Source organism: Cryptomeria japonica, chromosome 7 (genome assembly GCF_030272615.1).
Source record: "Cryptomeria japonica chromosome 7, Sugi_1.0, whole genome shotgun sequence".
Classification (NCBI taxonomy): Eukaryota; Viridiplantae; Streptophyta; class Pinopsida; order Cupressales; family Cupressaceae; genus Cryptomeria; species Cryptomeria japonica.
The window spans coordinates 218,672,307-218,690,683 of record NC_081411.1 but is presented as its reverse complement, the minus strand read 5'-3'; the positions used below and the strand labels follow the sequence as shown (position 1 = coordinate 218,690,683).

Here is an 18,377-nt window from a genome sequence, read left to right as displayed (position 1 = left end):
TATTCACAACAACCTGAGGTAGATGATAATGAGACATTTGCATCAATGGCTCGTTTAGACCCCATGCGGAAAATATTAGCCATAACAACTCAAAACAAGTGGGTAGTATATTAAAAGGATGTAAAATCAAATTTCTTAAATGGTTTTTTAGAAGAAGAGGCCTCTATGGAGCAGCCACCTAGATATGAGATTTTGGGTCATGAAAAAAAGGTTTACAAGCTCAAGAAGGCACTCTATAGATGTAAACAAGACCCAAAAGCATGGTATAGCAAAATTGATAGTTAGCTTTTGCAGAATGGCTTCAGTAGATTTAACAATGAGCCTACTTTATACACAAAGATGAATGAGCAAGGTGAGATCATAATTATTTTTTATAAGTTGATGACTTGATATTCACGGGTGATCTATTAATTGACATGTTCAAATCAGCTATGAAGAAGAAATTTGAGATGACTGATTTGGGTTTAATGAAGTATTTTCTTAGCATTGAAGTGAATCAAAATAATAAAGGTATATTCATCTCACAATCTAAGTATGCAAAGGATATCTTGAAAAGGTTTAATATGATAAATTTAAAATCAGCCCCAATGCCTATTATCATAGGTTTGAAATTAAGAAAGGATGATAAAGGGTCTAAAGTTGATTCAACTTTGTACTAAAAGCTTGTTGGAAGTCTCATGTACTTAACAACCACAAGGTCAGATATAATGTTTGTAGTTAGTCTCATTTCAAGGTTCAAGGAGTCTCCAAAAGTTTCGCATTGGCAAGTAGGGAAAATAATTATGAAATATGTTAGTGGAATAAGGAACTATGGAATAGTCTACACAAAGTCAAATGATTTCACGCTGATAGGATATACTGACAATGATTATGTAGGGAGTATAGATGATAGGAAGAGCACTTGAGGTTATGTTTTTAATTTTCAATTTGGTGTAGTATCATGGACTTCAAAGAAAAAACCAATTGCTACTCTTTCATCATCTAAAGCAGAGTATGTAGCAGCTACAGAGGCAGCTTGTCAAGTAGTATGGATGAGAAGAATGTTGAAAGAATTGAGCTATGAACAACAAAAGGCAACGAAGATCTACTGTGACAACAACTCAGTGACTGCGTTGTCAAAAAAATCAGTTTTTAACAAAAGAAGTAAGTATATTGACACAAGATATCATTTCATTAAGGAGTTGATCAACAATGAAGATATCATTTTGGAACATTGCAAGTCAGAAGTTCAATTTGCAGATATCTTCACCAAGGCATTAGGAAAAATAAGTTCTTTACATGATCGAGACAATTTGGAAATCACAGATGCCAGTTGAGAGATTAAGGGGGAATGCTGGAAGTAATCCCCAATTGCCCCATCTACTTCTCCGTAATGAAAGAGTGATCCTTCTTTCATTGTTGTCTTCTCGTTCTCTCCAACTCTTACCGTGTTCTTTCCATCTTCCTTGTCAACATCTATAAGACAGATTTGAACAAAAAAAAAAACTTTTGACTGTAATCTTTTAAATTTTCTTATGGTGGATTTGAAACTCACTATTAAATGCAATTCATATGTTTTGTTTATTGTTTTTTGTCCATGGGTATTCTAATATAAGTTTGTAAAGTGTTTGTGAAGTAAATGAAAAAAAGAACAGTCTAGAAACATATACAGCTGTAGAATGGAATTAAAATAGGAATAGGGGTTTTGTATTATGGTAACAGCTGCAGGATTATAACCAGAACATGGACAGTTTTGTGAGTGCTGAATAATTTGCTGTTTGAAGTACAGAACAGAGGAGTATACGTTCTGATTTTACGTGTTTAAAATCTAAGAAGAGCAGCAGCTCTTTTTGTAAGGAAGATCATATGTGTTTTGGTAAATGAATATAAAGTTTTGGAATCATCAAGCTCTTTTCCTATGTTATTTTCTTCATTGTTTTGTTTTCCTCTGCCTCTGTCCGTCACTTTAAATAATTCTCACTTGATGATACACACCAGAAACTATTCTGTAATAAACAACGGAAATTCTTATTGGGTTTTTCACAAACACGTCACTAGGAAACACAATGGCAATGTAAAATCACGCCAAATGCACCAGCAAAAAGCAAGTTGTCAACTCACAATAATGCTCATTGTTCGCTTGCACCTAATTAAACCCTACGCTGTATTAGAAGAAAGCAAGTGACATAAGCTTTTGTTAATCTGAAACCATGAAAACAACAGACATCTATTTATGTTTTGCATTGGAACCGATCACAACAGTAAGCGTCATCTTTCAAATTTTATAAGGAAACCGATAAAAGTTAAACAACGCGCACTATAGTTTTGTATCAAAACAAACAAAGAACAGACACCCTGTTAATTTTTTCAACCTAAACCAATCGAAAGAACAGACACCCAGATAGTTTTCAAGCCAACCTAATTGAAAGAACTGACACCCAGTTAATATTTTACAGAAACAGATTTAGAAAACATAAAGATCGACTTGAAGGAACAGGGGAGTGAAAGACAGAACAAAAAAGAACAGACCCAAAACATAAACATTTGCATTTAATTAAAACAAAACATTACAGATTCATACACTTAGCTGGACTCTGCTCTACCGAGAGAGTGCTTACAAAAATGAAGTGCTAAGAAATAGACCTTCCACACATCACCGAGGAGAGAGGGCATTCATAAAATAATATATTTCTAACTGCCCAAAAAGCATGTGATCTGATAGAAAGACAGGCTGAAGAGTACATGATAATCCATCCAAATCTTAAGAAAATCTGTTGGTCTCATGTCTGCAGATAAGCTATGCATACGGAGGATATATGGTTTGATATGTTAGGTGGGGGTATTTGGGATTATATCTCCAACAAGACTAAGTTTTTCTAATCCAATCCAACCCAAATAACAGATAGCTTAGATTGAAAGTGTGAAATTAGAAATCCTAACCTTTCGGAAACAGTGCCACTGTCAATGGGTTTGCCCAGTACTCGGCGTTGATTACGATTTCCATGTGCCCTGGGCATTATGGATTCACAGTACTGTTGATATTGTTCAAAATCAAATTTCGTAGTGACAAAGAAAATAGAGAGAGAATAAGATTAGACGTCCGGCTAATCACAGAAAAATCGAACAAAGAAACAAATCTCGACGGCCATCTGGAAAATCATTTTTATTTATGTCAATAACACCGTTGATTGTGCAAACAACTCCTGTAATTTTTCCTAAAAATCAATAACACATTTTATAACCCCGTTTAGAAACCAGAAATCACTGCATTGACAGCTTTAAAGGAATCATACGAGCAAAATGTATGTGTACGGACAGCGTAAAAACAATTTTAATACCCGTACACAGGTCTGGAATTTGACGGTCATCTCTATCTCTTATATGAATTTTTTATGACGGTTTAGTCATTTCAATGCCTTTCACTTGACATTTTAAGAAAAAATATAAAAGTAGAAGATTGAAGCAAAGAAAATCATTATCTTAATGAGAAAATAATGATAAATTAGTAATATATGCAAAAATCTTAAATTTATTAAATAAGTTTCTAAATCAATACACTAATATATATTATATATTAACATTAAATGATAAACAATTAATAATTACTAATTTAGTAATAATAAACATTTAAATTTTAAAATTATATATATATTGACAAGTTTCTATAACAATCTTATTAAATATATTTAAAAAATTAAATTGACTAAGTTTCTAAATTCATATATAAAAAAATAGAATATATTATAAAAATTCATATTAAAATATTTTATCAATTATATTCTACCATTTCAATTATGACAAGTTTCTAAATTCATATGAAAAAATAAAACTATTCTAAAATATCATATTAAAATATTATAAAATTAGAAACAACTACATCCTTCCATATTCTAAATCCTTCCATTTTAAAATAAATTTGTATTTTTATAATAAACATTCTAAACTAATATATATAATTTGAAGTGTCATCTATACGGTTTTAGAAAAAAATAGCATGTCAATGCATACGTTCTACTAATTTTTTAAGCTGTCAAATACGATTCAAAAGTGAAAAAACGGCCATTTTGCCTGTCAAATTCCAAGCCTGCACGTACATACATTTAGTAAGCTACTTGCACTCTGATCTATAAACTTATTAGCCAGATCGATCTAATCAGATTGTCGGCGTACCTCTGGCTAACCCTAGTTAAGATTTTACTTCACCTCCGAGTAAAATCTTTCATTTAGGTGGAAAGAAAATTTTTATAGGAAAATATAGATTTGTAGAAACATATAACCATAAAACACATCTGAATATCACTTAAACCAAAATTAAACATAATTGTATTATTTCATTTATTTCATAATTGTTACCTATAAAGAATTATTTTCTATCCCCACATTTTATAGAATGATAGTAAGCTTTCACATTATTATTTTATAGAATGATAGTAAACTTTCACATTATTATTTTATATAATTATAGTACAGTTTGAATTGATCTAGTGGTGGGAAATTTGTATTCTTGAAAGAGAGGTTACAAATTCAATTCCAACAAAAGATAAGGTATGTAAGCCTAGTTAGCTGCCTCCCCCAAAACATAATTACAGAAAAACCGTAACATATAGCAAAAAAATATATGCTACAGTGATATAAAAAGAACATTTGCATAGAATAATAATAATAAACTTTCAAATATTTCTTAACAAAAGTGTCAAAATTACCTTCCACATCAACATGAGAACTACAATTAAAAATTAAAATATACACTCCTTAATAACTACTTGCTATGCACAAAATAGAAAAAAACACAAACATACATAGATTTAGGGAAACCTCATTTACATTGAAGAGAACAAATTCAAAAGAAAATTAACTAGCTTATATATATTTAATAATATATATAGAATAAGCAGAGAGATATCCTTCTAGAGGTGCCTATTTTTTTATTAATTTATCAACATTAAATGGCAATAGGCGCTTCGAGAAGAATATCTCTCAGCTTATTCTATATATATTATTAAATATATATAAGCTAGTAGCAGTCGTAGCATGAATTGAAAGACATGACATAAATTAATTTCAAATTATATATTGTTGTACAGTTGTATATTTTGTATTGGTATAGTGTTAGATTTAGGATTCCATTTGGTTCAATTCTAGATTTATAATTATAGTTAGGATCGGAATCAAAATAGTAGGCCTAATTCAATAAGGATTAGGGTTCATTATGGTTTACTATTAGGGTTAGGATTTGATTTAGTTTAAAATAGTAGGCCTAATTCAATAAGGAATAGGGTTCATTTTGTCTTGCTATTAGGGTTAGGGTTATGGTTGTATTTAGGGTTTACATCATTGTTGAGGTTAGGTTAATGGTCAGGGTTTGGATTTACATCATGTTTAGTGTTACGGTTAGCATTAAGATTATGATTAGGCTAGGATGTAGGTTATGGTTAGATTATGTCTAGGGTTATGGTTAGATTATGTCTAGGGTTATGGTTTATATCATAGGGCTATGATTAGGGTTAGGATTATAGTTAGGGTTTACATCATTGTTAGGATTAGGTTAATGATTAAGGTTTGGTTAATGATTAGGGTTTGGATTTACTTCATGATTAGGATTAGGGATAGGGTTAAGATTGTGGTTAGGCTTTGGATTTATCATTATGGTGAGGATTATGTCTAGGGTTAAGGTTAGAGTTAGGATTATAGTTAGGGTTTACATCGTTGGTATGGTTAGGTTAATGGTTAGGGTTAAGGTTCTAGTTAGGCTTAATTTTTAAGTATATGGTTAGGATTATCTCTATGATTAGAGTTTATATCATAAGGTTAGGGTTATGATTGTGGTTAGGGTTAGGGTTAAGGATTGGGTTTAGGATTATAGTTTGGGTTTACATCATTTTTAGGGTTAGGTTAATGGTTAGGGCTTGGATTTACATCATGTTTAGTGTTACAATTAATGTTAAAATTGTGGTTAGGCTTAGGAGTTAGGGTTATGGTTAAGATTATATGTAGGGTTAGCACCTTTATATCATAGGGCTAGGGTGGTTATAGTTTTGGTTTGGGTTAGGATTATGTGTAGGGTTATGGTTTATATCATAGGGCTATGATTAGGGTTAGGATTATAGTTAGGGTTTACATCATTGTTAGGATTAGGTTAATGATTAAGGTTTGGTTAATGATTAGGGTTTGGATTTACTTCATGATTAGGATTAGGGATAGGGTTAAGATTGTGGTTAGGCTTTGGATTTATCATTATGGTGAGGATTATGTCTTAGGTTAGGGTTAGAGTTAGGATTATAGTTAGGGTTTACATCATTGTTATGGTTAGGTTAATTTTTAGGGTTAAAGTTCTAGTTAGGCTTAATTTTTAGGTATATGGTTAGGATTATCTCTATGATTAGAGTTTATATCATAAGGTTAGGGTTATGATTGCGGTTAGGGTTAGGGTTAAGGATTAGGTTTAGGATTATAGTTAGGGTTTACATCATTTTTAGGGTTAGGTTAATGGTTAGGGTTTGGATTTACATCAAGTTTAGTGTTACAATTAATGTTAAAATTGTGGTTAGGCTTAGGATTTAGGGTTATGGTTAAGATTATATGTAGGGTTAGGACCTTTATATCATAGGGCTAGGGTGGTTATGGTCATGGGTTAGGGTTAGGATTATAGGTAGGGTTTACATCATTGTTAGGGTGAGTTTAATGGTTGGGGTTTGGATTTACATCATGATTAGGGTTAGGGTTAAGATTGTGGTTAGGATTAGGATTTACATTTATGGTTAGTTTTATGTTTAGGGTTACAGTTTATACATCACTATGTTAGGGTGAGGGTTAGCACAATGGTTAAGTTTAAGATTGTGGTTAGGCTTAACATTTATAATTATGGTTAGGGTTATGTCTAGGTTACGATTTATATCATAGGAATAGGGTTAGGGTTAGGATTATAGATAGATTTTACATCATTGTTAGGGTTAGGTTAATGGTTAGAATCAGGGTTAGGGTTAGGGTTAAGATTGTGTTTAGGATTAGGATTTATGGTTATGGTTAGGATTATGTGTAGGGTTAGGATATATATCATAGGGTTATACTCATTGTTAAGGGTCAGGGTTAGGGTTATAGTTATGGTTTGTATGACTTTTAGGGTTAGGTTAATGGTTAAGGTTATGGCTGTAGTAAGGGTTTATATCATTGTTAGAGTTAGGTTAATGGTTAGGCTTAGGATTTAGTATTATTGTTATGATTATTTCTAGGTTTAGGGTTCATATCATGGGACTAAAATTAGGGTTATGATTAGGATTTATGATTATGGTTAATTTTACATTTAGGGTTAGGATTAACATCAAGGTAAGGGTTATAGTTAAGTTTATGATTGTGGTTCAAAGGATTAATAATTAAAATTATGGCTAGGGTTATGTCTATGGTTAGGGTTTATATCATAGGGTTAAGGGTTAGGGTTAGGATTATAGATAGATATTACATCATTCTTAGGTTTACGTTAATGGTTAGGGTTAGGGTCAGGGTCAAGATTATGTTTAGGCATATGATTTATGGTTATGCTTAGGATTATGTGTAGGGCTAGGGTTTATATAATAGGTTTAGACTTAGGGTTAGGGGTTAGGGTTAGGGTTATAGTTGTGTTTTGCATCACTTTTAGGGTTGGGTTAATGGTTAGGGTTAAGGGTAGGGTTAGGGTTAAGATTGAGGTTATGCTTATGATTTAGGGTTATGTTTAGGATTATGTCCAAGGTTAGCTTTTATATCATAGAGTTACAGTTAGGATTAGGATTATGTTTATGGTTTATATCATTGTTAGGGTTAAGTTAATGGGTACAGTTTGGATTTACAACATGGTTAGGGTTAGGGTCCGGCTAATGGTCATGGTTTGCATCACTTTTAGGGTTAGGATTGTAGTAAGGGTTTATATCATTATTAGGGTTAGGTTAATGGTAAGGTTTTGGATTTAGGGTTTAAGGTTAGAGTTAGGATTAGGGTTACAATTATTGTTAGGGCTAGGATTTAATGTTACTGTTATGATTATTTCTAGGGTTAGGGTTTATATCATGGGCTTAGGATCAGGGTTAGGATTAGGATTTATGATTATGGTTAATTTTATGTTTAGGGGTATGGTTTATATCACAATGTCAGGGTTAGGGTTTATATTAGAGGGTTAGAGTTAGGGTTAAGGGTTAGGGTTAGGATTATAGTTAGGGTTTACAATATTGTTAAGGTTAGGCTAATGGTTAGGGTTTAGATTTATATCATGGTTAGGATTAAGGTTAGGGAAAGGGTTAAGATTATTGTAAGGATTAGGATTTAGGGTTACATTTAGGATTGTGTTTAGGGTTAGGGTTTATATTTATTGTTATGGTTATGATTTGGATTTATATTTATTGTTTGCATCACTTTTAGGGTTAGGTTAATGGTTAGGATTAGGATTGCAGTACAGGTTTATATCATCGTTAGGGTTAGGTTAATGGTTAGGTTTTGGATTTAGGGTTAAGGTTAGGGTTAGGTTTACAATTGTTGTTAAGATTAGTATTTAGTGTTATTGTTATGATTATTTCTAGGGTTAGGTTTTATATCATTGGATTATAATTAGGGTTAGGATTAGGATTTATGATTATGGTTAATTTTGTGTTTAGGGTTAGGGTTTATATCACAACATTAGGAGTGGGGTAAAGGGTTTAAAGTTTATATTAGAGGCTTAGAGTTATAGTTTTAAGGGTTAGGGTTAGGATGGTAGTTAGGGTTTACATCTTTGTTGTGGTTAGGCTAATGGTTAGGGTTTGGATTTATATAATTGTTAGGGTTAAGGTTAGGGATAGGGTTAAGGTTATGGTTATTCTTAGGATTTAGGGTTATGTTTAGGATTATGTGAAAGGTTAGGGTTTATATCATAGGGTTAGGGTTAGGATTAGGATTATGTTTATGGTTTATATCATTGTTAGGGTGGTGTTAATGGGTACAGTTTGGATTTACAACATGGCTAGGGTTAGGGTTTGGCTAATGGTTATTGTTTGCATCACTTTTAGGGTTAGGCTAATGGTTAGGGTTAGGGTTGTAGTAAGGGTTTACATCATTGTTAGGGCTAGGTTAATGGTTAGGTTTTGGATTTAGGGTTTAAGGTTACAGTTACGGTTAGTGTTACGATTATTGTTAGGGTCAGGATTTAATGTTACTATTATGATTATTTCTAGGGTTAGGGTTTATATCATGGGATTACGATCAGGGTTAGGATAAGGATTTATAATTATGGTTAATTTTATGTTTAGGGGTATAGTTTATATCACAATGTTAGGGTTAGGGTTTATATTAGAAGGTTAGAGTTAAGGTTAAGGGTTAGGGTTAGGATTATAGTTAGGGTTTACATCATTGTTAAGGTTAGGCTAATGGTTAGGGTTTAGATTTATATCATGGTTAGGATTAAGGTTAGCGAAATGGTTAAGATTATGGTTAGGGTTAGGATTTAGGGTTACATTTAGGATTATGTGTAGGTTTAGGGTTTATATTTATTGTTATGGTTATAGTTTGGATTTATATTTATGGTTTGAATCACTTTTAGGGTTAGGTTAATGGTTAGGATTAGGATTATAGTACGGCTTTACATCATTGTTAGGGTTAGGTTAATGGTTAGGTTTTGGATTTAGGGTTAAGGTTAAGGTTAGGTATATAATTGTTGTTAAGATTACTATTTACTTTTATTGTTATGATTATTTCTAGGGTTAGGCTTTATATCATGGGATTATGATTAGGGTTATGATTAGGATTTATGATTATGGTTAGTTTTGTGTTTAGGGTTAGGGTTTATATCACAACATTATCATTGGGGTTAAGGGTTTAAGGTTTATATTAGAGGGTTAGAGTCACTGTTTTAAGGGTTAGGGTTAGGATTGTAGTTAGGGTTTACATCATTGTTAGGGTTAGGCTAATGGTTAGGATTAAGGTTAGGGATAGGGTTAAGATTATGGTTACGCTTAGGATTAGGCTTATGTTTAGGATTATCTCAATGGTTAGGGTTTGTATCATAGGTTAAGTGTTAGTGTTAAGGGTTAGGGTTAGGATTGTAGTAATGGTGAAGTTAGGGTTATATTTAAGTTTAGGGTCAAGTTATGGTTTAGAGTTCAATCAGGTCTAAATTAGAGATATTGTCAAGGTGAGGGTTTTATTATGTTAAGGTTTTCATTATAGTTAGGGTTTGTATTTTTTTAATGATGTTAAATGAATGAAAAATTAGTTTTAGAATAAATTTAAAACTAAAGCTTAGATAAATTTCTATGATTAGAGTATGCTTTTAATGTTTATCAAATCCTAATGGTAATCAAACCAAAATGTTAATTAAGGGTTTAACCTTTATGATATAATTTTATATTGTTAGAGTTAACTTTAAGGTTAGGTTAGGGTTGACATTCATTCAAAGAGAATAGGTTTAGGGGTTAATGTTATAGTTAATTAGAGTTTAGTTTGAAGGTAAGATAATAGGTAACTATTGTAGGATAATGTATTCATAACACTTATAATAATTTTTTATAAGATATTAAAAGAATCTTTATTATTATGTACTTTTCTTATGAATATTTTGTTTCCTTATTTTAATATTTTTATGAAATAATTATGTTGAAACTTTGTTCTAATGACATAAAGACATTTTAAAATAGCTTAAACTCACTTTTAATTGAAATGATATTTTTACTATAAATTTAAAATATAGACATTTTAAAATAATTTAAAGTTTCTTATAATTAAAATTGTCTTACACATAACCTTTATTCTAGCCCTAACCTTAATAGTTAATTAAGGCAAAATCTTAGTTGAATTCTTATCAAACCCTAATGTTAATAAAATCAAATACTTAATTAAGGGTTTAACCTTTATAAAACAATTTGAAACATCAATAAAACATTTAAAAATTATTTGAATAATAATAAAATTAACAAAGGTTGTATCAAAATATACTTTATTAATAAATATATTAGATTAAGAATAAATGAGTATCATCAATAGTAATTTGATATTTCTATTTAAATGAATCAACAATTAGTTTTAGAGTAAATTTAGAACTAAAACATATATAAATTTAAATGATTAGAGTATGCTTTTGAATGTTTATCAAACCGTAATGGTAATCAATCCAAAAAATTAATTACGGGTTTAAACTTTTATGATATAATTTGAAAATTTTAAAAACTATATGATTAGAGTTAACTTTAAGACTAGGTTAGGGTTTTCATTTAATTAGAGAGATTAGGTTTAGGGGTTAAGGTTATAGTTAATTAAATTTTAGTGTTAACTTAAGGCGATAAATAGATAACTATTGTAGGATAATGCATTCATAACACTTATTGTCATTTTTTATAAAATATTACAAAAGTTTTTAATATTATGTACTTTTCTTATGAAACTTTGTTCTAATGAAATAAATACATTTTAAAATAGCTTCAAAATTTATTATAATTAAAATATAGACATTTTAAAATAGTTAAAAGTTTCTTATCATTAAAATTATCTTACTCATAACCTTTATTCTAACCCTAACCATGACAGTAAGAGTTTAACCTTTATATAACTTTCAATTAGAGTAAGATTTTATTCTAACATTGTGAAAGAAAAGAAATTAATTTAGACATATAAGAAACATTTTTAAACATTTTTATTCTACCTTTCCTTTTTGCATGTCGTAAAATAGATTTACAACTCTCACTGGCATCTTGAATTCCTTCTCCAATGCATTGATCTCCTCATTGCAAATCTCAATACTCACTACTACATCATATCCAAAAATATAAAATGCAAAACCCTGAATTAAATACAACAAAACCAAACATTATATAAAAACCTTAAATATTTTGAAAGTGATGATTACAATAGGCAAATGCACAAATCTATAATTCATATACCAGTCACTTGCAATCACGAGAAGAATAATTCACAAATAAATAATCCCTCTACAACCCCAATCCAGATCAACCCTCCTCTACCAACAAATTTGTATTAGTTATTCATACAATAATAACATAAAAATCTACTTTCATATTAAATAGGTGGTTAATTTGGATTCACCATGCATTGCACTGCATATCATTGCAAAACATTATTAATTAAAATGACGCATTGAAAATAAGATATCCATTTTTCATTTTTTAATTTCTTACTTTTTCTTTTTATCATTCTTAAGTAGATTAAACTTCTTTAAAACTACTCATTATAACTAAAACCTTCTAATGAAATCTTTATACCATAAACCAACCTTCTAATGTCAACTTAAATATACCTAAAACGGAGAATTTCCTTCCTTTCAATGAAATCTCCACACAGAGTTTGAAATGATCAATGATTTTTTTCTTTTCCAAAGATTATAGCTTGTTATCCTTTGTAAAAACAGCATAATCTTCCAAAGAAATCTATATTGCCCACATATATATTGTGTTCATATACAACATATTCTCAATCACATAAACCAAAAAACTAAATTGCAGAGGATTCTACAAGTAGATGTAAAGATCTAGTATCCTTCTTGCCTGTACAATGAGATCCTTTGAAATTCTAAGTTGAAAGTTTTAATTATTGAATGGAGTGAAACTATCTCATAACTGTTTTGAAAACCAAATCTATTAATCTATCAATTATTTTACATTCTATATTAATTAATTATTATTTTAAGCCTTAAATAATTGAAAACCAAATGACCATCAAAATTATTGAAAACCCCTGACACATAAATTTGCTGCCATTGTAGAAGCCTCTCGGCTTAATTAATTACAAATACTTCTGTGATTGAACAAAATGTATCTTTTGCCTGGTTTGACATTTTACATTTATTTTTATGTCTATCAACATAATACAAATATTAATTTGATAAGTTTTTATTTTTTCTCAAAAAATGCATATATTAATAAAAAGAAATAATACAATAGAATAGCTTTTCAAGATAGAAATCTTGAAAGCAGAAAATAAAAATTTAGAACAACTGCAACAAGACATTGCAAAACAGAACAAAACATAATAAACATAATAAACAAGACAATGTAGCTATATAGAATGAGAATTACAAAAAAAGATCATTTTTGGGTGCAAGACATTAATTTGATGAGTTGGGCTAAGCAAACTATTCAGAATATACATGCAAACAGTAGAAAATAATTCAATTTTGTCATAGATAACATTTTCATTCTGGCTGTGCATTAAATGCATCCATACAGACATTTTAATAGACTAACTTTTTTGTTATCTGCAATAGGCATATATAGAACCTTTACAAATTTGTGTATTGATTGACTGCCACAAATTACACACCATACAAACATTTAGTTGATTATGAATATATTTATTTACTTTATCAATTCTATTTAAAATATATTAAAGAATAAACCAATAAAAATCTTGCAATTAATTATTTTGGAAAATAAAAAAACTAAACCCACAACTTGGAGTTGATAGATAATTGAAAATTATGTAAACATCTTTTAACATCCAATAGAAAGTAAGATTTAAATAATTTGAAGTAAAATATTTTTATTTAAATTCAGAACTTCAGAGAAAGTAAATGATTTGCTGACTGACAAACTAATTGGAAAAACTTACACTACTAAAAACAATTATTGGATGATTAATAAAATACTGAAGTAAATAAATCATTTGCTGAATACTATCTTACCAGGTCCACATACGCTCGTTCTGCTTTGATCTCATTCCAAACTTGCTGTTCTTAACCCAGTTTATCTCTGAATTCATAATTGCGAAACAGCTAAATAATAGTTACAATGATTTCCACTTGAGAATTATTTTGATCTTTGATATTTGCTCTGATATTATCCCAGAATTGCTGGCCTCTGTTCAATTAATCGTTTTCATTACCAGTGTAGTAGAACTTCTTTAGTTTTGTCAACCATTCTAAACCCTCTGGAACTTTCTTCACTCGCGGACAAGATCCTACATAGAACTCCTGCAGGAAGGGCATTGCTCCATCCTCCATATCTGGCAGCACCTCCAAATGAGAGAAATTCATAATTGTCAGAAAGCGTAGCTTGGGAAACCCAGATGGCTTTCCAAACACCTTTGGTAGTTCTGTACAAGTGTTATCACCATCTAATACCAACTTTTTCAAGTTAGGCAAGTTTTGAAATTCCGGATAATAGCTACAGTCACACTTTTCTAATTTGAGATACGCTAGATCTGTTAGCGCACACAGCCAATTCGGCACAGCAAATTTCTCGAGTTTAAGTGTTTGTAGATACTGCATGTCGGAGAGATTCGGCGGCAAAGAAGATATTGCACCAGATGATTTAACTGATAGATAGCTCATGTAGGGTTGCTGAGCAAAGGTTCCGTTGTTCATTTCCTTATTAACTTCTAAGCTTACATCTTGAAGACAGGTTAATTTGGGAAGATCCTCCAACTTCAAGAATCCATCCTTTTCGGCACAGAACCTCAAGTGGCTCGATCTTAGTACCCTCAAATCCACCAGCTTTGAAATTCCTTTGGGCATATGACTCAGCAGATCATCATTGCAACCACTTATATTGAGATGCTGGAGACATTTGAGTTTATTGATCCACTTAGGAAGACGTTCTAGCTCACAGTCAGACAGATCAAGAAAGAGAAGACGCTTAAGACTTTTCACACATTTTGGTACCTTTTTAATTTTTGTGCATGATAAATTGAGAAGCTTGAGAATTTTTAGCTTTCCGACACAAGGGGGCAATGTGGAGATCTGAGTGTTGCTCAAGTCGAGAACCCTTAATAATCTCACAGGACTGACAAACTTTTTCTCAACTTTCTCAATGGAAGTTTCATACAATGACAGAGTCCGAAGAGATCTTGGACAAGATTCCCTGGTTTGTACAATGGCCTCTTGCTGGTGCAGTAAAATTCTTTTCGCGGATGTGAAGGCATCATTAACAGAAAATTTACATTGGTGTTCTTTAGATATAAGAATTGCTAAATCGAGCAGCAAGTCATGGACCTTACAATGTTTGACTAGATGCTCATCCTCTTCTACTTCAAGCAAGCATAGGCTGGCCAAGAGATCTAAATAACGCCAAGCTACCTCCCACTGATATTCTCCTTCTTGGGAAATGAATCCTTCGGCAATCCAAAGATTTATGAGATATTCCGCATTTATTTTCTAATCCTCAGGAATTAATGACAAATAAGAAAAACAGACCTTAAGAGGTGGAGGCAAGGAATCATAGCTCAATTCGAGAATGTGCATAATTAAGTCATAGTTAGGATCAACAAACTTCACAAGATCAACCTTCTTGAGCTGATTCAATTTAAATTCCCACTTTTTCAGCTCCGTGCAGCGGGAGAGAGAGGCTCCTGTTATCTTGAGAGCCAATGGTAACCTCCCGCATTCCTTTTCAACTTGACTAGCTATCGCTTGAAGTTGATCCGGGACGGGTTCATCTGGGAAAGCATGAGCACAGAACAGCTTCCAACTCTCTTGCTCTGATAAAAGCTCCATGTCGTAAGGCAAAGCACCAAGGTTGTCGCAAATTTGCCTATTTCTTGTTGTAACAACAACTTTACATTGGCTTTCAGGACCAACTGGTAGACCAAGGCTTGTCATGATATTTTTCTCTCTGTCTACCCTCAAGACGTCATCCAGCACGATGAGAGATTCCGTTCCTCTTAAAGCGTCATGAATCAGCTGCGCGGCATAATCTTCACTTACATCATTCACCTCAACATTTAAAGTTTTCATTAAATCAAGCTGCAATTTTTTAATAGAATATGCCTGTGATATGGAAAGCCAGATTGAATGCGTATACCTTGCTCTGATTTTCTTAAAAGCGTTTTTGAGAAGAAATGTCTTCCCTGCTCCGCCCATCCCCACCACGGCAATGACTGGAACAGTTGATCCATCTATCTCGGTGATAAGCTTCTGAACCTTGAGCTCAATCCCTACAGGCTGTGAATCGCTGGGCAGGAGACTATTTTCCTTCCTCTCTGCATTGCTTGATGACTGTTCGGAGAGAGCCGACACTAATTCACCCAAAAGCTTCAGCTGCTCTCCACCTTTCGTGATAAATATGACCCGCTCTTTGACTTTCTGAATTCTTTTTGCCATTTTATAGCGGAAATATAATTCCACAGGACTGCAAACACAAGACTGAGTTACATTGCTAGCATAAAGAGGGCAAAGAGCACATTCTTCCACAATGTCCTCTGCTTCCCAGGCAACGTCCTGAACTCGGTTCAGCCATCTTTTCACCCCCTTGTCTTGTACAGCCCGTAAATTTACGTCTACCAGAAAATCATGTATACTTGTGAGCTCCTTCAACCAGTCAAAGTCCCGCGTGAAGTTGCAAACCAGCGCTATTTCTTGACACGTTTTCTTGACTATCGGCTCCACTATGATCTTGGAAAGTTTGTCAATAATAGCTACTGCGATTCCAGGATCCATTATTAAGAAGTTCTAACTACTACTGAAAGTAGACGGAGAAGATCTCTCAAGTTCGTATACATGCCCAATAACAACAGATCGAAGTTGCTTAACGATGTGTTAAAAACAACTTGAACATTCGATCTGAATTTTCTATGGGGGAATAACACTGAAACGTAATGAGCAAAAAGTAATGCTCTAGAGAAAAAATATTAAAGGGGTAATTGAAGACTAAATGAATGTTTTATGTGAAATGTCACATAAACTTAAACAAGAACCAAAACTCTTGCTCTATAGTAAAAATATTAAAGAGAGAATGGAAAATAGAACCAAAATTACTGCTTTATAGTAAAAATATTAAAGAGAGAATGAAAAATTTCAAAATTAGATATGTATGTTTTATTTGGGAATAGTTCTGAAATAGTAAAAATTGTTGGTGTAATTAATTATTCATGTTGGATATTATCACACCTTACTTAAGTTTACTTAGGTACATGCACATCATAGTAGTTTGGGTATGAAACACTTGGGTGTTTGTGCCACATTGGGATAGTGTGTAGGAGAATTTCCACCTTTTGTGGTCTTATCTTGTTGTTACATTCCACATTCGGTGGGTGATTAGCCTCATGTGGAATATTATATTGTTTCTCCTACCTACTCTTGTTTCTCATTGAGTCACATGTCATGTTTGTGTGCTCACATATCCATATAGACTTGCCTATATAAGCAGACTCATATTCACTGTATGTATTGATTGATGATGCAGTTGATCAGTATTTTCATCTTGATAGAATATAGTTTATTCCTATCATCTATTTTGTCTCTCTATTATACTTTTCATTGAGCTCTTGATCTTGGCAAAATCTCACATGGTATCAGAGCCTAAAGGGTTTATTTGATTAGTCTTTTTGGAGACATTTTGGAGGCTTCGATTTTCAGATCTGGGGAGGTGCTATTTTTAGGGGCGTCCTATTGCAATTTCGACATCACACTTGCATCCGGGTGGCCATTTCCATGAATTTTGACTATAAAGTTGACCTATTTTGGTGAGGGAAATTTTTTTGCCAATTTTGCTAATTTTGCTATATTTGTACGGATTTTGCAAATATAATAATAATAATAATAATTTTTTGCGGATGTTTTTTTTAAATATACATTTATATTAAATCATAGTTTTTTGGTTTGTAAAAGTTTTTATTTTAATTAACGCTGTGAGATTTCCACAATCCATATTGTATAATAGTTTGTTTTTCTGGATTCGATTGTGTGTGTTATTTTTCCATCAACGTTTTGATTCACACTCCGTGATTCATCATCAGGATGAGAAGAATTCTAAAGATATGAAAGATGTTGAGTTGCAGATTTGAGACAGAATATAAAGAGGAGTGGGTTGTGGGAGGGCACGAGGAACAAGGAGAAAGGAAAAGAAAAAGGACCACCTGAGGGATGAGAGACCAAAAAACTCCAAGGAATAACCACCCAAGGAAAAGAAAATGGAAAGCCAAGCAACATAAACAAACCACTAAAAAACAAAAAAGAAAGAGAAATAAAGTCAACAAATTTAAAATAGATCAAAACGAAAATACACACACACACACACACATATATATATGTGAGTGTGTGGATTTATACACATATTCGTAAATGTTTATATATATATATATATATATATATATATATATATATATATATATATATATATATATATATATATATATATATATATATATATATATATATATATATATATATATATATATATATATATAAACACTTACAAATATGTGTACAAGCCCATACCTATACCAAAAGGTAGAGAGACGCAACCAAAAATGAACAAAAGCATTAACATAAACAAAAAGCCAAATGCAAATATAAAAATACAAATGCAAAAAATCAATAAACGAATAAATCAATGAAAATATACAAATATGCAAAGAATCAAATTTTTTTGGGGGGTCTGTAGACCACCTCGTACACTGTCACGCCTACAGATTTTGCAGGGCCCGCAAAATTTTTTGGGGCCCCCGCCCTTCGT

The 18,377-nt window shown here is 31.8% G+C and overlaps 1 protein-coding gene across 1 annotated transcript; it reads right to left on the bottom strand.

The window, feature by feature from the left end:
• Window positions 1-1,228: 1,228 nt before the first annotated feature.
• Window positions 1,229-16,360, bottom strand: LOC131856597 (putative disease resistance protein RGA1). The gene is made up of 6 exons (XM_059208439.1): window positions 15,085-16,360; window positions 13,810-15,036; window positions 13,623-13,676; window positions 3,105-3,194; window positions 2,920-2,988; window positions 1,229-1,455 (listed from the first exon to the last, which is right to left on the bottom strand). The coding sequence occupies exons 1-6, from the start codon at window positions 16,358-16,360 to the stop codon at window positions 1,229-1,231; spliced, it is 2,943 nt and encodes a 980-aa protein (XP_059064422.1).
• Between the last annotated feature and the right edge of the window lie 2,017 nt (window positions 16,361-18,377).